The sequence below is a fragment of the Nematostella vectensis genome, chromosome 14 (assembly GCF_932526225.1).
Source record: "Nematostella vectensis chromosome 14, jaNemVect1.1, whole genome shotgun sequence".
NCBI lineage: Eukaryota > Metazoa > Cnidaria > Anthozoa > Actiniaria > Edwardsiidae > Nematostella > Nematostella vectensis.
In genome coordinates this window covers 6,275,235-6,301,337 of record NC_064047.1, presented here as the reverse complement: position 1 = coordinate 6,301,337, position 26,103 = coordinate 6,275,235, and the positions used below count along the sequence as shown (strand labels likewise).

The following is a 26,103-nucleotide window of genomic DNA, read 5'->3' as shown; positions in this document are numbered from 1 at the left end:
GCAATCAACTCAATAACACGACGCTATAAGACAATTTTACTTCCACCTGGCATTTGCAGAAAAATGATGACTTTAAAATGTAGAGCAAGACCAAATCGATCTCTTGTTAGAAAAAAAGAAAAGAAAAACGAACAAGATAAAGTGAAGTATTCCTACTTCAACTGGTTGTATTTGACTTGCTTTCGCTCCTCCAGCGTGCTCTGTTAGCTCTTACAGTAAATGATCTAAGAAACGCCGAGGGCGTTTATTAAATTTCGATAGTTTGGAGGTGGTTAAATTAAAAAAAAAAACAAGTGCAGTTAGTCAGGATATACTTAAACACAAAACCGCGCTATAAAAGGGTAAGGACCGCCCACAATCGACACCTTTTGAATTCAAATCCGAAGTAAAGATGGCCGGTGGTAACGGAACTCGAAGCGGGAAAATAAATTTCTTCGATTTGCTTATATATCGTACAATTCATAGGCTAAAATAAAACATATTTAGAAACTTAAAGTAGACTTATACATCTCATATGAAATCTAGAAGCACAAGAGGAGCTGATTCTCGCAAAAATTTGACCAAGATTTGAGTTGAATTCGAATTACGCGCCGATTTCTCCGGGCCATTCATAAATCGTCATTGTCTCCGCCATGTTTACGAGCCCACAATATCTTTACAGCTGCTAAACAGTATAGAACATGCATGCAATAGTCCCTCGGGATTCGGGTTGAGCTTTTGAAGAATTTCAGGACGTTATTCATTGATTTTCTGAAACAGCTTACTTAAACGGAATGCGCTACACGAGAGGCGAGGGCTACCGTGGACTCACTGGTAATAACTCTTGCCGCACTGTTTTGCAATTTTTGTAGACGGTCCAGGTCTCCCTTATTTGCAGTACCCCAGATCACGTCACAATAATCGAAAAGTGGTAAAATAAGGGATTTGTAGATTGAAATTAGAGTATTTTGAGGTACATAGGGTCGGATTTGTCTGAGGCCGCCAATTGCTTGGGAGACTCTCTTGGCAATGTTATCGATATGACTGGACCAAGAGAGCCTCTCATCAATATTGAAACCCAATGATTTGGATATACTAACTCTACTTATTTTGGTGTCATTTATGAATACCTCAGGGTCCTGAAGGTTACTGTTAAGCTTATGCTTAGTACCTATCAGCATGTGATTTGTTTTGGACACATTAAGACTAAGTTTATTGGCTAAGAGCCAGTCACGAACACATGCGAGACCGGTATTGAGGCTTTCCTGAATAGCGTCCATATCATTTTCAGTTGAAAATGCTTGTACCGTGCGATTCGCTCATCCTTTTTTTAAGTGGTTAGAACAACTTTTTTTTTACAAAAGCTTTGTTATATTACAGGTTTACTTTCAAAGGGGGAATTCTGCAGGGGTCGCTTATAGGCTAAAATGTAGATATTTTTGCTGCCAAGTATGAGACTGAGAGACTGAGATCGCGAGTAATTGTAATTGAACATATACCGGTGTTTATTGTCATTCTGCGGTATGTGAAACCCTTTTGAATATTTCTAGTAGAGTTTAAGCTATGAATTGTTGTAATTTGAAATAATACAAGCAGGATAGAGTAAAAAATATTTCTCTCTATTCACATTGTTATTCAAAGCGCTACCGGGAGCCGTTGTCTGTTCGGAGGGTGAATGACTACTGAAGGTGACAAACGCCTGGCACAGGCCCTTTTATAGCGCTATAGCCTGCGCAGCAAGCGTTTCTTGAGCAAGACACTACTCACTTTTAAGCAAGCAGGCAATTAAATATTATTCATATTACTGGGATTCCTATGTTGTTTATTTTTAAGCTTGGATGTAGGGAAGCGGGAGAGGGTAGAGGTGGGGGCGTTTGTTAGAGAGGTGCGTTGTAGGAAGCGTTCTTTGGATAGGGGGCGTTTATTAGGTCACTTGTGGTACGACCTTCCAAACGACGCGCTATGTAACCGCATGTCTGGTAAATGAGTAACTTGTCAGCAGCGCGTTTTTCCTCTTCTCCACTATAAAATATTGCGGAAAAGACGATGCAGCTCAAACCAGAAAGAAAAAAAAATGCCTACTGAAAAGAAATAAAACTCATTCACGTCTTGGAGACAAGAAAAAATGAAAACATACATGACTGAGTTTTTTTATAATCCGTCCTGCTCTGAGACGAAAACGCTAAATAAAATACACCGGGCACTTCCTACTTTTATTGTCTATAATTGTCACGGGCAAACGGAGGTGGGCTAAGGCGTTAGCTTGCTTCGCAATTTGCAACCATCACACAGTACTTATCATTTCTATTTATTTTTCTTATCAAATAATTGTCGTTGCGACAACAACTTAGTAGTTCTAATGAGCACTATAAACTGCTACTAATACCTCCCCCTAGTACCTGCGTCCTATACTGTCTCTAAACTCGACTAGATTGCTATTTACTGTGGCATTACAGTTTCTTTCGGTGTCTTTTCATTAGCTCGATGAGAGAGAGCATATGCTAATGAGGCCATCGGTTTGCGGAGGCCCGGCGCCCGCTGAAGGTCACGTGACGCTTGTGTTATTATATGCTAATGAGGCTATCGGTCAGTTCGCGTAGGCCCGGCGCCCGCTGAAGGTCACGTGACGCTTGGATCAATTTGTGGTACACGGGGCAGTCTATGGAGACGCAGCTGAGGTTGTGATCACGTGACCCACAACACTGGAAGCAGATCTAAGGGAAATGATAATGAGTTAAAAAAAAGATTCATCTCTACTATGACCGCGGTTTTCAATAACCTGCGAACTCTCGCCGAAGATTCCAAACTACTATATCGCCTTCTCAAAGGTCCAGCACTGAAAAGACACACACCACTTCTCAGCGAGGCCCCGGCCAATCAAAAACCACCAAATGCAATTTTGTTTGAATGACGGAAGCTAGAAACGGTGTAGCAGTTATAATTTTTTGACGAGAATTCGCAAAATATTGAAAATCACAGTAGTAAGACGCTCGGGTAAAAAAGGCTGTCATCCACATTTCCCTATCTACAATCCTTTTAGCAATTAGCCCGCTCGCAAGCCTTAACTTGGGGTTTTGTTTTCCTTGCGATACGACGTGTTGCAGCAGCCATCTTGCTTTATACTGGTCACTCGAGCGTCCAAAGTAAGAAAATATCACCGAGTGACCGCCTGTTCATTTAGCACTTTAGACGACTGAATTTGTTAAACCAAATATATACCTATGCTATTTATGATTGTTTTGTGATTCTATCTGCAGATAATGTAATTGAAAACAAAAATAAAAGGGGCACTCGCACGCTTGTACTAAGAAAGTTTTTAAACTTATTCTATTAAAATAGAATATGAAAGTGTGGCACAAAAAACGTAAAATCTTCCTGATTACTTCCAGGGTTTGAATGCGGGGGGAGGGGGGGGGGGGTCTGCAGGTCGGTAGTCAGTTAAAATTTCCATAATTCGGTAAGAATTATCGGTCGTTGTCTGTATTCGGTAAATCTAAGCTAGTATTCGCTTTTGTATCAGATTTCATGTAATTAATAACTTATTTATAATAAATTAATTGACTAAAAGTTGATGCAACAGGAAATACATGCAGATTCTGAAATGGCAAAGAGTAAAAATACCAGAAATAATACAATGTCGGTAATCGATAAATATTTTTTTGGTGGCTAGTCACTAGTTTTTTTTTCATGTTTTATTTGGAGTCAGTTTCTTTAAAGCCGTTTGTCGCTAGTCGATTAACCCCATCCAGACCCTGTTCTTCACCCAAGCGTAATAATTAGAAATGAACCAGCTCTCGGTAAAAGCGATTTTATACAAAGGATTTTTTTTTTTTTTTTTTATGCAATTTCAAGGTTTGAGTAAAGGTACGGCCTGTTTCGAAAAAAAAAAAAAAACTACTAAAACTAAAAATAAAATAAAACTACTATTTTCAATCCATTTCCATCCGCTCGATGTTAGGCGTTCCAACGAAGGTATTGTATGTATCTGAAAGATTAAAGGCCATCATATCAAGAAAATTCAGCCAAAAATTGTCGTTTTTGCCAAACGCGGTCACTTCCATATAAGGAAACTAATATATTTCTTATTTGGAAAAAACTGCATGATTCTTGTTATTTTTAAGGTTACCGTACCGCAGGTGCTTCGTAAACATTATGACTTGTAATCAGAAGAGAAAACCGGGACTGTGACCATCTTTAGTCAATGGAGAAAGTATCTGAAAAAAAACTAAGAGTCCTCGGTACCAGTCCCTCGAAACGACAACATTCCCATCATATGTTAATAAACCTGAATAGTTATTTTAATTTTTTCACATCATTTTCATGGTTTTTAAGATTGCCGAAATAACACTAAAATCACTCTCCACAGTGCAAGTGTCCCTCTAATGTGGCCCAAATGTCAGGCCCTTTTATCGGTCCCTATAAAGTTTATACCGGGAAGCGATAAAGTAGTAGTTGGCTACCTTCAATGAGGCTGGCGGGCAACGATGTTTAAAATCGTGTTTACGACGCTTACCTGACTGAGTTGATCATGTGCTCGTTCCCAATCTCTCACGCGCGCATTCAGGGTGACCACAACCTTTTGCGGATCCTGCTGACACGCATCGCAAAGCCTCTTGGGAGTCATTTCCTGACATACGGGACAACTGAGCGTCGCGAAGTACTGTGCTATCGTGCCCTGGAGATGAGAAAACAGAACGCGGTCACCCTGTGCCCTGAACACAAGGCACTTGACGTCAACCTAAAGTATGTTGTACTTCATCTTATAGTATACAGAAGACTAGGCCGAGAATGCGGTTGTAATAAGAAAGAGTGTTCCTCCCTCAGGACTACATGCAGGAAAACATGATTCCCTGCAAGTTTGCACTAATTTAACTTAAGGTACGGTAAAAGCACCAAAATCGTACAACTTTTGTGGCAGCATTGCTTCAAAATCGTGCAACTTTTGTTACAGCATTGCTGCAAAAAAAGTTCGTAAGCGATGTTGCGCGTTTTACTACCGGCGAACCAGCTTTTATCATAGCAAATTTTTTGTTGTTGTTGATGGTTGAAAAAGTTTGCTTTTTTGCTTTAGAAGAAGATTCTTTTTGCAACAAAACTCGTAGATGTAGCCGCATTACTACAGCAACCCAACTTGTCTCGCAGCAAAGTGACGTCAAGCATACGCAAGCAGTTGCATCAGCCAATCAGAAATCAAAATTAATTTTTTTGCTGCAAAAAAGTTGTGCGTTTTTGCTGCTCGTTTTAATGTACATTTAGGGGGATAAACAAGAAAATGGTTGAAGCAGATATAAAAAAAATGTAAGATCTCCTGTTTAAGGTGATGGCAGGACGAGAAACACAAAGGCCACCTTAAAAACAAATATGTTTGATATGAAGACAACACATGTGCCCTGAAGGCAATTTGCAATTTCCTATGCAAAGACACCATTTGGATAAGCTTCGTACTTTTCGTGTGTCGGTTTGATTGGGCAGCGGTTGTTGCGTGATGCGTACAACACGTGGCATGTCCGCGTACCTAAACGAGAAAGACATAACGTCAAACTAAACACTTGATGGCTGAACTGCGCATGCGTACTCACCATGTTTTCACGTCCACCCCGATAAGGGAAAAGACCCGATGTAATGGCGGCAGAATCTGTTTGGTGATGTAATACGAGGCGTTTACACGAAGACGCTCGTCTTGTAGTACCTCTTCGGGCCTGCAAAATTACTATCCTCATTGGCGGGGTTTCCATTAGAAATTTAGCAACTGTATTAAGCGAACAGGGGATACAGAGAACCCTTGCATTATGATAACTGTACCTTTTCAAAAGTTGTATCAGAGGAGTCCAGGGCTACCTGCACAACTACATACGGGTCTGTTGTAACTATGGCAACTGTACCTTTTGACAAGTTGTATCAGAGGAGTCCAGGGCTACCTGCACAACTACATACGGGTCTGTTGTAACTATGGCAACTGTACCTTTTGACAAGTTGTATCAGAGGTAGTCCAGGGCTACCTGCACAACTACATACGGGTCTGTTGTAACTATGGCAACTGTACCTTTTGACAAGTTGTATCAGGGGTAGTCCAGGGCTACCTGCACAACTACATACGGGTCTGTTGTAACTATGGCAACTGTACCTTTTGACAAGTTGTATCAGGGGTAGTCCAGGGCTACCATACACCACTACATACGGGACCCTTTCGCTGACGCGAGGTTCTGAGCGACGGTCTTCCTTCAACATTCGCCTGCAGTAAGATGCATACCGCATCATAACAATCATCACCATCGACATGATTACAATCATCACCATCACCATTACTATCACTATCACCATTACTATCACAATCACCATTACTATCACCATCACCATTACTATCACCATCACCATTACTATCACCATCACCATTACTATCACAATCACCATTACTATCACCATCACCATTACCATCACCATCACCATTACCATCACCATTACCATCACCATCACCATCACCATTACCATCACAATCACCATTACCATCACAATCACCATCACAATCACCATTACTATCACAATCACCATTATTATCACAATCACCATCACCATCACAATCACCATTACCATCACAATCACCATCACAATCACAATCACCATTACCATCACAATCACCATCACAATCACAATCACCATCACAATCACCATTATTATCACCATCACCATTACTATCACCATCACCATTACCATCACCATCACCATTACCATCACAATCACCATTACCATCACAATCACCGTCACAATCACCATTACTATCACAATCACCATTACTATCACCATCACCATTACTATCACCATCACCATTACTATCACCATCACCATTACTATCACCATCACCATTACTATCACCATCACCATTACTATCACAATCACCATTACTTTCACCATCACCATCACCATAACTATCACAATCACCATTACCATCACAATCACCATTACCATCACAATCACCATCACAATCACTATTACTATCACAATCACCATTACTATCACAATCATCATTATCATCATCATCATCATCATCATCATCATCATCATCATTGTTATCATCATCATCATTGTTATCATCATCATCATCTCCATTACCATCCTTCATCATCATCGTCGTCGTCATCATCATCATCACCACCATCGTCATCATTATGATAACCCTACCTAGCGAGTTCAAGTGCTGGTACGCATGCCCCAGGTTTGTATGAGCGCATACCGCGGTACTCCTTGGCAAAGGTCAGGTCAGCGAGAGAGACGCGAGCCTCCATTAGCTTACGAAACTGCCGCTGGACAAACTGCTTAACAAGAGAGACGTCACGTGATTCGAATAGGATACGCAAGGACTTCTCAAGGACCTGGGAACAGGAGAACAAGCACTAAATCATCTCTTGATGCTTAGATTCTGATAAAAAAGTGTCACTTGCACACATGACAACCCCCGCGTACCGTCATCATATAGAGCTGTTATCCGAATTTCAAAAATATGTACTGTTTGGGATACCTGTGTAGATGACGTCATATATGGTGGCAACACCTACCCCATTCGACATTGTTAGGTTGCGCGGAGGATTGGGTCGAGCTGATAAGCGAACAGCATGCTGGGAAGATTTTAGGGGGCGCAATTCAACATGGCGTCGAAAACATGTTGATGTGATACTGAATGAAACGCTAGACTAAACGGTAGACTTTGGCAATTCTGCTCCGGGAATATCTTCATTAGTTAGATTCACATAAATTGAATTGAATTGCAAAAATCGTACAGTATGCTGCTCGCTTATCAACTCGACCCAATCCCCCCGCCCAACGAAGGAATGGGGAAAAGACTCATCGGTTTCTTTGCGAAGTGATCGCAAGTTGGTTCGTTGTGATTTTTCTGCGTACGCTGTTGACGACTATCAGGCCATGTCGCCTCATCTCGTTTGACGCACGCATGATAGTGAGAGTGGGCGATAGTCTTGCGCTGTAAACTATCATGAACTACCGTTTGAGAGCAATCTACTTTGTTTAGGGATGTGAACTTATGCAATCCCACAAACCTTAGCAACCGCTGGGCACGTGTCCCGACGCACAGTCTCGATGCCTTTGGCGTCGAACACTGCTTCCTTCTGGTCAGCAGTCTCATACATGTAACCGACATAGCGCTTCTTGGTTTGCAGCACACATGGTAGATAGACCTGCAGGAATACCACGACAAACTACAATCAACTCTACCCTAAGGGACAGCTCTTATCACTGACAGGCAAACAACGGAAGGTTACAATCAACGCTACGATAGTGGACAGGTTTTCTCACTGACAGGGAAACCAGGACAGACTACAATCAACTCTACGCTAGAAGACAGCTCTGATCACTGAAAAGGAAACTTTGGCAGGCTATAATCAACTCAACGATAGTGGTCAGCCCTTTTCAAGAGCCTCCTATAGGAGAAAGAACTTCGCTGGGAATTATTTGTGGCGCAGTTGGCAGAGCGTCGCTCTGTAGTGCCTGTGCCTCTCACCACTTGGTTTCGGGTTCGATTCCCGGTTCCAATGTGTGTTGAGCTTGTCGTTTCTCGCATAAATTCCGAGGCCTTTTCGTCAGGATTCTTTTTTTTTCCTCAACCAAAACCAACAATAGACAGTTTTCACGATGTTGCGAGCGCATCCAAAATGCCACAGACTGGCGGACCAAAGGGGAATTTGACTCCAAAACTCCGCGAAAAAAGCACTCTGACAGCCATAGCTTTAGATTAGCTGTGGCCCCTCCGACGGGTTGTATCAAAATGAAAATGCTGTGGCCCGCCGACGGGTTGTATCAAAATGAAAATGCTGTGGCCCGCCGACGGGTTGTATCAAAATGAAAATGCTGTGGCCCGCCGACGGGTTGTATCAAAATGAAAATGCTGTGGCCCGCCGACGGGTTGTATCAAAATGAAAATGCTGTGGCCCGCCGACGGGTTGTATCAAAATGAAAATGCTGTGGCCCGTCGACGGGTTGTATCAAAATGAAAATGCTGTGGCCCGCCGACGGGTTGTATCAAAATGAAAATGCTGTGGCCCGCCGACGGGTTGTATCAAAATGAAAATGCTGTGGCCCGCCGACGGGTTGTATCAAAATGAAAATACTGTGGCCCGCCGACGGGTTGTATCAAAATGAAAATGCTGTGGCCCGCCGACGGGTTGTATCAAAATGAAAATACTGTGGCCCGCCGACGGGTCGTATCAAAATGAAAATGCTGTGGCCCGCCGACGGGTTGTATCAAAATGAAAATGCTGTGGCCCGCCGACGGGTTGTATCAAAGTGAAAATACTGTGGCCCGCCGACGGGTTGTATCAAAGTGAAAATACTGTGGCCCGCCGACGGGTTGTATCAAAATGAAAATGCTGTGGCAAGCCGACGGGTTGTATCAAAATGAAAATGCTGTGGCCCGCCGACGGGTTGTATCAAAATGAAAATACTGTGGCCCGCCGACGGGTTGTATCAAAGTGAAAATACTGTGGCCCGCCGACGGGTTGTATCAAAGTGAAAATACTGTGGCCCGCCGACGGGTTGTATCAAAATGAAAATGCTGTGGCAAGCCGACGGGTTGTATCAAAATGAAAATGCTGTGGCCCGCCGACGGGTTGTATCAAAATGAAAATGCTGTGGCCCGCCGACGGGTTGTATCAAAATGAAAATAATGTGGCCCGCCGACGGGTTGTATCAAAATAAAAATGCTGTGGCCCGCCGACGGGTTGTATCAAAGTGAAAATACTGTGGCCCGCCGACGGGTTGTATCAAAATGAAAATAATGTGGCCCGCCGACGGGTTGTATCAAAATGAAAATGCTGTGGCCCGCCGACGGGTTGTATCAAAATGAAAATGCTGTGGCCCGCCTACGGGTTGTATCAAAGTGAAAATGCTGTGGCCCCTCCGACGGGTTGTACCAAAATGAAAATGCTGTGGCCCGCCGACGGGTTGTACCAAAATGAAAATGCTGTGGCCCGCCGACGGGTTGTATCAAAATGAAAATGCTGTGGCCCGCCGACAGGTTGTATCAAAATGAAAATGCTGTGGCCCGCCGACGGGTTGTATCAAAATGAAAATGCTACGGACGCGGATCTTTTTGAAAACGGAACAAAAAGGTCGCGTTTTCAAACGATAACGGACACGTGGGGACAAGGTCTGAAAATGCTCGTACTTGAACATAACTGTTTTGCTCTCTTTTTCCAGAACTAAAAAGATCACCTTTTCAAACTTGAGCTTCACGGGTTTCGGGTTTTGCGCGGTGACCGTCTCCGTGATTTCGTGTCCGATTCGAAATGCTTCGTCCTTACTGACTCCTTTGAGTAGCACAAATAAGCTGAGGAGGAATCGTGAAACATACAAGATAAATAAACAAGCCAAATAAACAACAATCGGAATAACAGAACACTGCTAGTCGGTATGTCAGAACACATGTTCGCCCACCTGTCGGGATCCTCGTACATGGCTCGCCGACCCGTCGGTATCTTCGAACGCATGTTCGCCGATCTGTCGATATATCCGAACACTTGCTCGCCTACCTGACTGTATTGTTCGAACACTTGCTCGCCTACCTGACGGTATTGTCCGAACACTAACTCCCCTACCTGACGGTATTCTTGAGACTTACTCGCCCACCTGTCAGTATTGTCCGAACACTTGCTCGCCTACCTGTCGTTATCTCCGAAAGCATGCCCGCCTACCTGTCGGTGTCTCCGTAAACAACTCGTGCCCCCCACTTGCTCGTGGTATTGACGAGGTCGATCGCTCGCTCCAGGGTTTCACGGGCCTTACGAACGATGCTATCAGCTATCTAAGAAATAATGAATAAAAAAACGCTTAGAATAATTAACTGAATTGTGTTACTATCGAATCCGTTGTATCGCGACGCGCTGCATTTTCAAAACATTCAAAAACGATTTGTTTTTATCTTTTGGGATTTTCCTTTTCCGCCAGTCAAATTATTCTAAGCCAATTAGATTCTTGCAATCTCTCGCCAAGTGCAGTTGCCTGGCTTTCTGTCGCGACACTGTCTGGTTTTCGTCCAGAGGGAAGCCAGGGAAGTGCACGAAGCGAGACTCTGATTGGCTCAGAATGGTTTTACTGACGGAACAGAAAACCAAAGCAAATCGTGTTTTGAAAACGCGGGCCGCGATACAACGGATTCGACAGTAAACAACATGTATTGCGTTAACTAAACTATGTCACGATACACTGCATTTCAACACTTCAAAACAGAGTTCATATTCCCATACGTGACGTCAGTCGTATAGCGCTGCACATAATGGTATTACTTTACCTCGATACTGAGAAATGTGCAGACGTGGAGCCGTACGTGACTGGTTATTGCGTAACACGTATTGTATTGCGTTAACCCGACACAGGATATCGGGCCTGAGAATGAGCCGACGTGTATCCATGCGTGACGTTAGATATTGCGTTACAATTAATGTATTCCGTTACCTCCACACAGGGCATCCGGCCTGAGAAATTAGCGGACTTGTATCCGTACGTGACGTTAGTTTTTGCGTTACAATTTTTATATTGCGTTACCTCCATACAGGGCATCCGGCCTGAGAAATTAGCGGACTTGTATCCGTACGTGACGTTAGTTTTTGCGTTACAATTTTTATATTGCGTTACCTCCATACAGGGCATCCGGCCTGAGAAATTAGCGGACTTGTATCCGTACGTGACGTTAGTTTTTGCGTTACAATTGATATATTGCGTTACCTCCACACAGGGCATCCGGCCTGAGAAATTAGCAGACTTGTATCCGTACGTGACGTTAGTTTTTGCGTTACAATTGATATATTGCGTTACCTCCACACAGGGCATCCGGCCTGAGAAATTAGCGGACTTGTATCCGTACGTGACGTTAGTTTTTGCGTTACAATTGATATATTGCGTTACCACCACACAGGGCATCCGGCCTGAGAAATAAGCGGACTTGTATCCGTACGTGACGTTAGTTTTTGCGTTACAATTTATATATTGCGTTACCTCCACACAGGGCATCCGGCCTGGGAAATTAGCGGACTTGTATCCGTACGTGACGTTAGTTTTTGCGTTACAATTTATATATGCATTACCTCCACACAGGGCATCCGGCCTGAGAAATTAGCGGACGTGTATCCGTACGTGACGTTGGCAATTAGCTTGAGACCGAGCTGCCTTGCGTCCAACATCCGGTAGGTAGACTGCAATCACGTGACAGGATCACAGTCAACATAGCACTCGCTTAAAGCCGCATTGTCACCAGTTTACTTCCGGTCAATTACGTAACAATATCCGATGATTTTTAACGGAAAACGCGAAAAATATTTCAAAATATTGAAGCAGTGTGTCTATTGGAAGTTCTTTGAGGATGTGATTGATAATTTAGAGCGGATGGCCTGTTAAATATCTCGGATTTTAATGGATTCTTTTGTCTTTTAACGGTTGATATTTCCGTCGGACCTCCGGAAGTAAACTGGTGACGATGCGGCTTTAATCCCTCACCCTTAGCACCATGCTTACGCAAGGCCTTATAAAGTGCAGGTATGACATGGCAAAAACATAGGATTTGAGAATTCCCTTATAAGAAATGACCCACTTTTTGGTCACCAAGGGGTCTCGCACCCTGCGCACACCCCTGTGGACGCGCCATTGGTTAAATGCAAAGATCGCCGACAGTTACATGTATGGCATACGAGAAACAGGTGTATCACTAGATAATATCATAGTATCACGTGGCGCGCACCCCTGTGGACGCGCCATTGGTTAAATGCAAAGATCGCCGACAGTTACATGTATGGCATACGAGAAACAGGTGTATCACTAGATAATATCATAGTATCACGTGGCGCGCACCCCTGTGGACGCGCCATTGGTTATATGCAAAGATCGCCGACAGTTACATGTATGGCATACGAGAAACAGGTGTATCACTAGATAATATCATAGTATCACGTGGCGCGCACCCCTGTGGACGCGCCATTGGTTAAATGCAAAGATCGCCGACAGTTACATGTATGGCATACGAGAAACAGGTGTATCACTAGATAATATCATAGTATCACGTGGCGCGCACCCCTGTGGACGCGCCATTGGTTAAATGCAAAGATCGCCGACAGTTACATGTATGGCATACGAGAAACAGGTGTATCACTAGATAATATCATAGTATCACGTGGCACACACCCCTGTGGACGCGCCATTGGTTAAATGCAAAGATCGCCGACAGTTACATGCATGGCATACGAGAAACAGGTGTATCACTAGATAATATCATAGTATCACGTGGCGCGCACCCCTGTGGACGCGCCATTGGTTAAATGCAAAGATCGCCGACAGTTACATGTATGGCATACGAGAAACAGGTGTATCACTAGATAATATCATAGTATCACGTGGCACACACCCCTGTGGACGCGCCATTGGTTAAATGCAAAGATCGCCGACAGTTACATGTATGGCATACGAGAAACAGGTGTATCACTAGATAATATCATAGTATCACGTGGCGCGCACCCCTGTGGACGCGCCATTGGTTAAATGCAAAGATCGCCGACAGTTACATGTATGGCATACGAGAAACAGGTGTATCACTAGATAATATCATAGTATCACGTGGCGCACACCCCTGTGGACGCGCCATTGGTTATATGCAAAGATCGCCGACAGTTACATGTATGGCATACGAGAAACAGGTGTATCACTAGATAATATCATAGTATCACGTGGCGCGCACCCCTGTGGACGCGCCATTGGTTATATGCAAAGATCGCCGACAGTTACATGTATGGCATACGAGAAACAGGTGTATCACTAGATAATATCATAGTATCACGTGGCGCACACCCCTGTGGACATGCCATTGGTTATATGCAAGGATCGCCGACAGTTACATGTATGGCATACGAGAAACAGGTGTATCACTAGATAATATCATAGTATCACATGGCGCACACCCCTGTGGACATGCCATTGGTTATATGCAAAGATCGCCGACATTAGCCAACATTGCTTTCACCGCTACGCTCAGTTGGCCACAAGACAAAGGAAATGTTGGCGAACTCTTCCCTAGCACCCCCACATGTTGTTCAAATAGCGATTGCATTGCTTAGCGTCCTTGTAGCAATGCTGGCGCGGTTAGCACGGGGCATTATGGTCTTTGCAAGTTACATGTATGGCCTACGAGAAACAGGTGTATCACTAGATAATATCATAGTATCACGTGGCGCAAAAACATAGGAAAGAAATCATGATTACACGTGGTAAAAATAATAGCGCCACGTGGTAAAAATCATAGTATCACGAGGTTAAAAATCATGGTTATTCCTGGTAAAAATAATAGCGTCACGTGGTAAAAATCATAGTATCACGTGGTAAAAAATCATGGTTATACCTGGTAAAAATAATAGCGTCACGTGGTAAAAGTCATAGTATCACGTGGTAAAAAAATCAGTATAGTTAAGGATAAGGCGATACTTCCCACCTTATTGTCTTTCCATTTCTTCATAGAGTTCTTGACCATAATGCGCGTGTTCAAGATATCTTCCAGCATCCTGCCAACAGCAGCAAAACACTGAATTCAACTTGAAATAAACCAAACCTGGATCTACTCTATAAAAACGTATTGCCGGGCCTCCGTACGACCTCACGTTTGACACGCGACCAAGACCCTATTGCCCCGGCGCCGGGTAGGTATACGTACCTCGGTAAGACTCCGCGCCGTACATTGGACTTGACAAAGGCGACACCGTTTGGCGATATGTGGATGTCCCTTTCAAGTTGCTGCGCGAGACAACAGCGGTATAATTAGCATTAGATAAGCCTTGGTTAAAGCCGCATTGTCACCAGTTTACTTCCGGTCGATTACGTAACAATCTCCGATGATTTTTAACGGAGAACGCGAAAAATATTTCAAAATATTGAAAGCAGTGTGTCTATTGGAAGTTTCTTTGAGGATGTGATCGATAATTTAGAGCGGATGGCCTGTTAAATATCTCGGATTCTAATAGATTCTTTTGTCTTTTAACGGTTTAGGTTTCCGTCGGACCTCCGGAAGTAAACTGGTGACAATGTGGCTTTAAGTTTTGAGCAGGGTGGAGAAATACTAATAGTAAGCAAAACATGTTATTATATTTATGATGTTTCTAATTTATCTAAATTTATCTAATCATTGCAATGTTTTAGGGATGAGTGGATGGAAATGATGAGTTAAACCAGGACCCGCAATATAAAAGGGCTTAGCTCAGCCCCCTTTCGGCTGAATTAAATTCAAATTTCAAAATGACAACACGCCGTAACATTGTGTCGGTAGTGAGACTTTTCATGTTATCGTTAATAATTTGAACTGATTTTTACTGCACGTTCCTGCTTTTTTGGTGGGTTATTCATTGTTAGTAGCAAAGAGAAAATAAACCGAGCAAACGAGAAGAAAAGCGCTTCAAAAGTTTAGTTTGGGTTTCGCACCTCGTGGGCAAACAAGACACGCTTGACTGAACTCCGGAGCTCCGCACCGCATAGCAGTTTACTGACAACTGAGCCTTTCGTGGACCTGGTCCAGGCCCTTTTATAGTGCGGGTCCTTGTTTAAGGTAAAAACTGAGGAACCGCTCCTTACCTTGAGAAGGCTTGGTGGCTCAGACAGTGACAGAGCACCGAACTTGAAATGGCTTCCCCTGAAAGAAAAAAAAAACACAAGAACAATAAACACACACGTAATAAATAAACACACACATAAAGCTCTTTGTAAATGTTTCAAATAAGCGCAACCTCTAAAGGGAAAATTTGTGCATCGGTCAAATAAGCGCCGCTATCTCTTCTGCTCCGACGGCACCCTTCCTTAGAATGTTTGTTACTCTCAATCCAGCTATCGGCACCATCCCCCGAGACTATTCGATACTCAGTCGATTAATGACGGCAATTCTCGAAACCATTCGGTTCTCACTCGACCACTCTCCTTACACCATTCGGTATTCACTTGGCTAAAATACTATTTTATCATTCGGTTCTTTACTCGGCTATATACGACGCTTTTCTTACAACATTCGGTATTCACTCTGCACAACTTGCACCAATCGGTATTCACTCGGCCATGGACGAACCCCAACTTACACCCTTCGGTATTCACTCGGCAATGGACGAACCCAAACTTAACTTATTCGGTATGCACTTGGCTATAAAACTACTCTATTTTGAGACCACTCGTTATTCACTCGGCTATGAACGAACACAAACTAACACCATTCGGTAATCACTCGGCCATTCGGTATTTTTTCGGCTATGAAAGAACCCAAATATACACCATTCCGTATTCACTCGGCTGTAAAGCTACTCTATTATAAGAATACTCGTTACTCACTCGGCTATGGACGAGACCCTTCCGAGACAGGTCGAATAGCAGTAGTTGTATGCGATCATCATGGATGGGTAGAGCGACTGGAAGTCGAGCACGAGGACGGGGTGGTGATAGAATCGGGATTCGGGCTCGAGGACAAGTGGGATCACCTCAGGCGCGCGCATACTGGAAACACGAAAAACACGTTACAAATCTCTCAGCCGCCATTTTGTACATACATGTAGGCCTAGCAAGATACCAAGTAGAGAAAGCATCTATTTCCATCGTCTGATTTAGAGGAGCTACAGTAGAACCCGCTTACTCGAACTCTGAAGGGAAGCAAAAATCAGTTCGATTTAGCGTGGAATTTGAGCTAGCAGAGTAAAAATGACTCAAAATAAGGTCCAAGGGAAATCGAACTTAGTTCGAGTTAGCGGGGAATTCGAGTTAGCCGAGTTCTAGTTAACGGGGTTCTACTGTATTTCTATTATACTAAGTACTTAACTTTGTTTTAAAATGGTTATTTCGAAATGACATCACATTTGCCTTACTAGACTTACTAGGACTTTGAAGTTGGTAAGCGTAAACGAGGGGGCAGGGGTGGGGGACACTTCTGTTGTAAACTTGAGCAGTCATGTAGCAGTCCGCTCGTAAGGCCTAAAGTAACTGGCTGGATTACCTCATTGTTCTATTGTATTCCCGTTCTATTGTTTTGTTTCCCATTGTTTTGTCTGTTGTGCATCAATCCAATGAGGTGAAATCTTCTGAGAGCTGCTACACGAACCGGCTTGGGCAGAAAAAAACCGTGGCCAAGATGAGGTCAAGTTGTACCCGCGATAAGTTAGGGGTATAATTGGGATTTGTTCGGTATGTACTCGTGATTCGTGACCTACTCGTGTCCAAGAGGTACTCGTGATGTGTCCGAGAGGTACTCGCGATATGCTCGTGATGTGTCCGAGAGGTACTCGTGATATGCCCGTGATGTGTCCCGGAGGTACTCGTGATATGCTCGTGATGTGTCCGAGAGGTACTCGTGATACGCTCGTAATGTGTCCGAGATTTAATCGTGATATGCTCGATTTGTGTCCGAGAGGTACTCGTGATATGCTCGAGATGTGTCCGAGAGGTACTCGTGATATGCTCGTGATGTGTCCGAGATTTAATCGTGATATGCTCGAGACGTGTCCGAGAGGTACTCGTGATATGCTCGTGATGTGTTCGAGAGGTACTCGTGATATGCTCGTGATGTGTCCGTGAGGTACTCGCGATATGTTCGTGATGTGATCGAGATATACTCACGCACTTAAGGGCGTGATATGGACCTACCTATTTCTCTGTTGCACGCTTGGCGAGGCTGCGATGTAGTTCATAGGTTTTGCGATACGAAGCATCATTGATTCTACTCGAAACTGCAACGGAAAAGAACGGGAAGACAGATCATTGTGAATCAGAATGACTGTGTATTACTGCAGTTTAATATGGACGATTTCCAACAACCAAATCGCATTTCGTCTTCCGTCATCAAAATCTTTGAAGTGTTTTCATTGGCCAGCACTGAAATGGTTTCCAATAACGCCACCTCTACGCAAGGCGCTGACCAATCAGAAAGCACCAAATGTTATTCCGTTATTTTGAATGACGAAAGCCAGAAAGCGGTTAAGCATTTGTTGTAAATTATTGACGAGAGTTCGCAAAATATTGAAAATCGCAGTTAAAGACTCGGCCGCATACCTGGGAACCACGAGATATGACGGAATAAAACAGTATCCCAAAAAGCCTTGCAAGCTCACTCGTACGTCCAATGAAGTCCAACTGCTCAAGCAGACGCACGTTGCCGCAGCAACGAGTGACGTAGTGCTGCACGGTGCGCCAGCGGTGCATGTCGGTCTTATGATCCCACCAATCAGAAAGCGAGCGGTAGGGAAAGAGCGGGATGCGTTCGTGAAGCACGTGGAAGGCGACGTTCTCGAACGAGTACACATTCAGTGTGACCTTTAACAACAGGGTTAGTGAGATAGGGTGACTTTAAAGTCAGTGAGTCATTCATCCCTTTGTAAGATTTTTGCTCCAACAAAATAGGGTGACTTTAAAGTCAGTCAGTCATTCATCCCTTTGTAAAGTTTTAGCTCCAACAAAATGAAAGAAGACGTATCTGTTCCACCACACAGTCTTGCATATAAAAACCGCTAGCGTCGAGGTAGCGTTTTACAAAAAAGCCCTCTATTTCTAGTTGCCGACCGTGGCTCGGAAACGTGCTTATTATTTTCTAATAATGGTGCTTAACAAAATGGCGGTTCAAAGGCAAACGGTTGTACAACTCTAGGAGATTATGATCATGATAATGTTGGTCGTAATGATAACGATGATGATGATGATGATGACGACGACGACGACGGCGGCAACGACGACGATGATGATGATGATGAAAATGATGCTGAAAATGATGCTGATAATGGTGATGTAAGTTATAATTATTATTACTAAATGTTTCAAAGGCAATGTTTTAAAGGTTAATCCTCGATTAACTAGTATAGTTATAAAATGAGTTTGCATTCTGCCTTCGATCATAATAAACTAAAAGTCTGTGTCATTGTTATCTTCTGTATTTTGGCTCGATGGCGCTAAAACTGATCGTATAGGAGAAGGTAGATGACATGATCTCTGATTCAAAGTTACCTCATGTCTCATAAGTCGCCAAACATTGAGGACTATCCGCCCTGCTATCTTAATCTCCGACGCATGCGCCGCGCCCCACTGGTCCTTTTCCGAGTCCATGTTACTGCTACTAGAGCTACCAGAAACCCTTGCGAGCTTAGAGGCAAGGTCAAGGTCAAAGACCAGTGCTCGCTGGATAAGATATCCCCATGACAACATCTGAACCTCGTAGCCAATCAGAACGTCGGGATCCCACTCGCGAAAGAGGCCGAGGAGGGCTGGAAATAAGTCTTTTTCTTTCTTGACGTATGTGACGTGACAGTTCGTGACACCTGTAACACAACACAAGGTAAACCAGGTGTCATGGTAACGCGACACAATCAACACGACATCATGTTATATCTCAAAACTACCACGACAACAGTAATAACCAAATATATAATAAACACAACATCGCGGGAACATTTAAGAAATAGGTAATAAATGAAAAATACACCAAATAGTCGAGTTCATGTCAATCATAGAAAAAAAAAACAGACTTGAACGTTTTTGAACAGAAAGGAACTGCGTGAAATTGCTCAATATTATTTTGTTTTGTTACAAGAGAACTGTTATACCATTAAATTCATTGCGAATGTTTCATAAGCCCACACGACTTTCTTTTCCTGTTTTCATAAACAATTTATAATTTTTAGTCGATTATCACAGTTCAAGTATAAGTTTTATAAAAACACGAACTGGCCCAGACAGACATCAGGAAAGTGAAGGCCCAAACTGAATTAACACAAACATCTACAAGCATGGACCATGAACACATAAATGAGTACAAGAACTAAATAATTCACGGGGATTTTATCCACCAAAGAAGGGAAGGAAAGCTCGTCACTCTCCAGGCGGACGATGTGTGACACGTCAGGAATGCGTGACCGGCCGTGACTGCGAAACACTTCCTTGCAATCTTTATCAACCTATTCATCGCCCTCTACCTATCGCAGAGCAGCCCATACATCTCATGACAGGACGGTGCGTGACATGAGGAATGCGTGACCGACCGTGACTGCGAAACACTTCCTTGCAATCTTTATCAACCTCTTCATCGCCCTCTACCTATCACAGGGCAGCCCATACATCTCATGACAGGACGGTACGTGACATGAGGAATGCGTGACCGACCGTGACTGCGAAACACTTCCTTTCAATCTTTACCAACCTCTTCATCGCCCTCTACCTATCACAGGGCAGCCCATACATCTCATGACAGGACGGTGCGTGACATGAGGAATGCGTGACCGACCGTGACTGCGAAACACTTCCTTGCAATCTTTATCAACCTCTTCATCGCCCTCTACCTATCACAGAGCAGCCCGTACATCTCATGACAGGACGGTGCGTGATCTTTATCAACCTCTCCATCGCGCTCTACCTCAATATAATATACGAAGATTACAGAGCAATTACAGTATATAGCTCGTGACAGGTGAGTATTTGATGCGTGTTATACTGACGCAATCACTGGAGGGACCAACTGGCCAGGGGGGAGGGGGGGGTCGGTCATGACGGAGCTCCCACCCCAACCATCGTATGATGACTGCGAAAAGCCGAAAGTGAACTAAGGAAGAATAGGATCAGATGCCTGAAAGATCAGAAAATTGTTTAAAAAATGTTTGATCTGTTGGATGATTCTTTTTTCCAAAGAAGTGAATCTAATCTAAGCCAATCAGATTCTAGAATATTTTGTAATAATTAACTGAAATCGCATTTTATGACAAACTTAATATAAATTACTGCGACGGATAAACCGCTTTTTGGCTTTCGTCATTCAATAACCTAGTTCCAAAGGCTCCAAGTTTCACTACTCACGAGACGCGAAGCGGCGACAACGACTGAGCGTTGTCTGTTGTCTTGTACGAGCCGTTAAACAGGAACCAGGGTAGTCATTCAAACTAATTTGGTGCTTTTTGATTGGTTTATTCAAACTAACGATTTGCTCCTCCTTGTTCCCAGGCTCCCACCCTCCCCTACCCAGGGGCAAGGAGGAAAGGGGGATATGAGGGGAAGACCCTGGGAACGAGGATGCGTTTTGCTATGCAGCCCCAGCTACGTGCTACAGGTCACAGGTCTGTTATTTTGCTTGGAATTTGTCATACAGAGAAAGGTGTTTGTGAAAGTGCGCCAGAAACCCATAATACTTCCAGGACTAGCAATAGAATGTTTTACAGACAGCATTTTACCTAAGCGTTGCAGTAAAATACTTTTTTAAACCAAGAAATCATTGTTTACATAAAATGTCCAAAAGTAATCAATCCCAAACACACAAGTTTTCACAAGAGGACATCAACAGGTAGTTATCAGCTTCTTCCAGGTTTAATACCACAGTTCTTTGTCCAAACGGTTCACCCCAGGCTTGCTTAACTTTCTACTAATCACTACTACCATAATCCTGAATGGAATCCGTTATACAAAGAAAGAGGTCTGTTCAAGTGTGACAGAAACCCGTGATACTCCCAGGACTAGCGGTAGAATATCTTACATACAGCATTTACCTGAGCGTTCGAGTAAACATCTTCTTGCCCTTCTCTTATTTGACGCCGGGCTCGGGGTTCCTGCCTGATTGCTAGTCGCCCGGGAAACATGCGTGTGGGTTGGTATGGAAACCTGAGTACCTCTTTCCATGTTAACTTCCGTACTCGTCGCAATGGAAACTTCAGTACTCGTTGCCATGGCAGCCTCAGTACTTGTTGCCATGGCAGCCGGAGTCCCCGTTGTCATGGCAGCTTCAGTGCCCGTTGCCATGGCAGCCTGAGTGCTCGTTACCATGGTAGCCTGATTCATGGTGGACTCCTCATCCACGCAAATAACGCCGGTAACGCGTGCAGGTCCATTTGAAGTGGGCGTGTCGGTCTGTACGTGGTAGAACAGGGCGAGGATGGGATCGAACTCGGAGTCTGGGCGTAAGTTCCGCCGGGTGCGAACGTGGAGCTCCACACTGAGTAGAGTCAGGTGCTGGACCTGGGCAGCATTCAAAACATGAGAAAACCAGTATAACAGGCGCGTAGCTAGGATACGATCGAATTTCTTGAAAAAGGTCAATCACGCCGCCATGTGGTGTTCCTGCACAATATTGAGTCACACAAATCATCCATTTCCATCGTTTAGTACAAGCGAGTAACCGAGATTTAAGAGATATTTGGTTTCCTTGCAAAATATTCGTTGTATTTATAATTGTAAAGAATAGAGTGGCTGATCTTAACGCCGTCGATATCGCTTTGATTTAAAGGACAAAAGCATTGGCCCATTTTGCTGTATTCCGCAGAGACTGCATCTTTGCTAGATGAGCACAAAGTCACAAAGCTTGGATCTCAGGATACGCAAATCTGACGTTCCAAACGTACAGATTCCTAACGTGGTAAATCGTGTTTATTGTCATTATTATTATTTTTTCTTTTTCATTTTATTTTGTCTTTTCTGTTTCCTTATTTTCCCTTTTTTCAGGGGAGGGGGGGTGCTCTTATGAAAAGTGTTACAGCCGAATCACTTGTCAACAAACAAGTGACAAATCGCGTCGCCTTTTCATGCTACCGCTCAATGGCGAATCACACAAAGCATCCATTTCCTTCGGCTAACTCAAGCGAGTAACCAAGATATTTTCATTCAAATATCGTCAATAACATATCAGACTACATTCGTAGATTGTTATTTTGTAGTTTTCTTGGAAATGAACCGTTATATTCTTAATAATAAACAATAAAGAGTGGTTGATCGACATTCTTTAACGTTAAGTCCCTAATCTTTTCTCACCTCGTGTGTTGCTTTGGCACCCTGGATGTTCATTTTGGGAACTCGAAACCCGCAAGTGTTGACGGGGGATGGGCCCTCGATCTGAGAACCTGCCTCGATTCGGTGTCGCGCTCGTAACTCCGGGGTGAGTGTCTGTTCACGGAAGAAAAGAAACATATCAGCAAGCATGCGCGGATGGGAGAACCCTCCTTCGCATCTGATTGGACCGATTAAACATTCAAGAACTAGGTAACCTATCGGAAAGTTCACGCTAGCATGTCAAAAATGCCTTTGTTAATTCGAAAAATTTTATCAACCAAGGCACAGCATAAGATACACATAACACAACATTATTCCAGAGAGATGATTCATAATATTTTCGAAGATTTTGATAAAAGTGTTAAGTATTATGCACGATACAGCTTTTCAGGTAAATTTTATATGTTGTATAAGACAACTAACAGTTATTATTATAACTTTGGCGAGCATTGTGGCGTATTATACGGGCTCTAATGAACGTTTTGGCGGGCTCTAATATATTAAAGCCCGCTGCTCTAAGCCAATGAGAGGGCGAGGAAATTGCAGCGAGCCAATCAGAAGGAAGCACGAATTCCCGCAATTCATTAAAACCGTTCGTCGCATCTCTTGCCGTGTTTGGTTGTGTTTTGACAACTACAAAGCTAGACTACAAAAAAAAACAAACAGGAAAACATGACTGAACACGACTCACAATCTTCTCAGCTCGATGAGGAGGAGCTTAAAAAAATGGAAGAAGATTCTGTTCCCAAAAATACTAAAAAACAAACATCCTGGCGATGAAAAAGTTCACCGAGTGGTGCACGTAGCGAAGTGTTGAATGTGATTTTCACAGTATCAGCTCCTCGGATCTTGGATGCATTTTACGCCGATTCTCAGCCGTCCTTTTGCTTCTAGTGAAATCATTGAGACGGAAAACAGTAATGATTGCAAACAAGGCAGTTTATCTAGGGCAGGCGGGGAAGTGAATTTAAGTTTTTCATCCTCGACCGAAACAAATGCTTCTGCAAAGGCTGTCATGCCAAATTGTCACTTTTCCAATTGCACAATAAATTTTAATTCCTACAAGTGACATCCCATTAAACTTTCTATAATTTAAAACAGCTGTTTCGTTTACAAAAAGAACCTTAAACACGTGTATATTTAGCAACGTTTGTAAAGTGAATTAAAGCTGTACTTATTTATTTATTATGTTATGACAACTTTCAATGAATTCAATATCACGCGAGTCATCCGCGTTTTCCGATCTTAATTTTGTGTTTGTTTTTGCGCTTGCTCTTCAAAGTTATAACAATAGTAATGTAGTTGATGTTCTTGGGCGTAACTATGTTTTGGGCCCTTGTCAGCGCTCATTTTAGCCCTCGCTGCGTAATTACGCCCGCGAACATCAACTATATTGTTATATTGTACTTGCTTCTTCTGATTGGTCCACCAAAGACAATCACCAATATGTTGTATGTTTCACGCAATTTCTTCAAAATCTTACTATCTTCTATATATTCTAACTGCATTGTATTGCATGAATGCTTACTTTCATGATTTTGTTCAATAACAGTACCTTTGTTTGGCTTGGTAGTAGTTGCCGTCTAAGAGTTTCTCCTTTACTTTCTCCTTTACTCGCACTGGTAGCACTTCCTTTTACGCCACTCGGCCCAGGCTTGATCGGACTAGCGATAGGAGTCAGCAAGGGAGGCTGGGGTCGAGTCGCACGTGATGCTATGGGAGTGCTGTGGTGTGGTTCGGACAGTGGTGATAATTGTTGCCTTGGTAACAAAAATGATGATTTAGAAACCTTATCCTTTTGTTCAGTCACAGTGAATTTTAGCTTGTGTCGAGTTAATGACCGGCCCTTAGGTGATCGACACGTGTCGGGTTGATAACCGGTGTGACTGGGTTGAAAACTGGTTGGTCTTGTTTGATGACGGTTGTGACTGGCTTGACAAGTTTCGCTGTTCTGATAACCGGTTTGACAGCTTTCTTGACTGGTTTGATTACCTTTTTGACCGGTCTTGTAACCGATTTGATCAAGTGACGGGGGAGTAGTTGAGTTATCTTGTGGCGCGAGTTTTTCCCTTTCAGGATCAAAGCTGAACTCCCCCTGCGCAGGGGAAAACAGAGTGCATGGGCTGGTGACTTCTGTTGGCGCTGGTGAATTAACAGGTGCTACGTCATTTCCTGGTGCTACGTCATTTCCTGGTGCCACGCCATTTCCTGGTGCAACTACTTCTATCGTCTTTCTTATCCCAGGGCTTGCTGCTGGAGAATAGATTAAAACACAATCTTTAGGTGAGTTCTCACTATAAGCAGGTATGTCCTTTGCCTCCGTATTTGCTAATATTCGATTAATCCCAACAGCTTTAGGTTCCGGGATTTTCTCAGTCCGTTGCTCTGCGCCATGTTCCTTATTTTCCTTTTCAATTCTCTTCTTTCTTATTCGCTCTGCTCTTTTTCGTGCCCAGGTTCTCACCGCAGATGGAGCAGGGGCGGCTTTACAGGGCGCAAGGATAACGTTCTTATCTCCCATAAAAGCCACCCGGAGTTGCGGGTTTTTCTCTAAACCACTGACAAATTCATCAGTTGAGCCCGCGTTTTCCCGGCATGCCGCTTGGATGCTGCTCTCATGGTCATTACAAAATAAAGTTCTCCATTGACGTAAGCCAATCAGAGACTGACACGTGTCAAACTCCGATAGGTGGTCCACCTGTAAATGGAGGACATTGTTACATAAACACGAAAACAACGTGACGAATCTACGATAAGACGATAAATAGTTCAAGACTAAAGATCTCAATTTTAGTAATATTACATTCGGGGTTGAATCTGATATCTCTGCAACTAATTTTGTGCTTTTGATTTATAAAATATGTATACATGAAGGAAGAAATGTTTTTAGGGTTCCCTCTTTGAAAATGTTTTAGCAACACCTCGTTTATACAAAGAAACTAGAGCGGCATGCACACTTAACTAATAAATTTAACTAATAATAAGTATTTAACTAATAAATTCCTCGTTCATTTAAGAAAATGGGAAATGTTGATTTAGGCACTTGACTCTGGTTGAATACTGTGAGACCTTGTATCATGTGTGTTTTTTTTATACCTACAATGTCAAATGGTACTGTAAATCCAAAACATTAAAAAACAAAAATATATACAAATTATTATAAACTTAATGTAATTGAAAAAAGACAAATGCATGATGGGTATGGTGTCGGGAAAGATTTGATCTGTTTAAAACAAAGCTAAATAAGACATAAGATGAGACGTAAATATAAAGTCTGTACATACGTGCTTAGACTTTATCCTAAGCACTCGTCCTCCGACCTCGCTACAAAAA

The 26,103-nt window shown here is 43.2% G+C and overlaps 1 protein-coding gene across 4 annotated transcripts in view; it reads right to left on the bottom strand.

Annotated features, from left to right (window-relative positions):
- Positions 1-2,274: 2,274 nt before the first annotated feature.
- Positions 2,275-26,103, bottom strand: part of LOC5513863 — a 40,949-nt gene continuing 17,120 nt past the window's right edge. For 3 of the 4 annotated variants that reach the window (XM_048721971.1, XM_048721970.1, XM_048721972.1), the window contains 21 exons: positions 26,055-26,094; positions 24,326-25,468; positions 22,753-22,884; positions 21,498-21,963; positions 18,976-19,286; positions 18,031-18,291; positions 17,626-17,708; positions 16,324-16,485; positions 15,583-15,640; positions 14,672-14,751; positions 14,453-14,522; positions 12,066-12,173; positions 10,677-10,786; positions 10,198-10,312; positions 8,028-8,165; positions 7,156-7,346; positions 6,104-6,211; positions 5,559-5,678; positions 5,425-5,494; positions 4,493-4,654; positions 2,275-2,693 (listed from right to left, as the gene is read on the bottom strand). In XM_048721971.1, the coding sequence (XP_048577928.1) occupies positions 2,544-2,693; positions 4,493-4,654; positions 5,425-5,494; positions 5,559-5,678; positions 6,104-6,211; positions 7,156-7,346; positions 8,028-8,165; positions 10,198-10,312; positions 10,677-10,786; positions 12,066-12,173; positions 14,453-14,522; positions 14,672-14,751; positions 15,583-15,640; positions 16,324-16,485; positions 17,626-17,708; positions 18,031-18,291; positions 18,976-19,286; positions 21,498-21,963; positions 22,753-22,884; positions 24,326-25,468; positions 26,055-26,094 (4,078 nt within the window). In that variant the 3' untranslated portion in view covers positions 2,275-2,543. Of the gene's footprint in view, positions 2,694-4,492; positions 4,655-5,424; positions 5,495-5,558; positions 5,679-6,103; positions 6,212-7,155; positions 7,347-8,027; positions 8,166-10,197; positions 10,313-10,676; positions 10,787-12,065; positions 12,174-14,452; positions 14,523-14,671; positions 14,752-15,582; positions 15,641-16,323; positions 16,486-17,009; positions 17,087-17,625; positions 17,709-18,030; positions 18,292-18,975; positions 19,287-21,497; positions 21,964-22,752; positions 22,885-24,325; positions 25,469-26,054; positions 26,095-26,103 lie in introns of those variants that run through there. The other variant, XM_048721973.1, reaches the window with a different exon arrangement.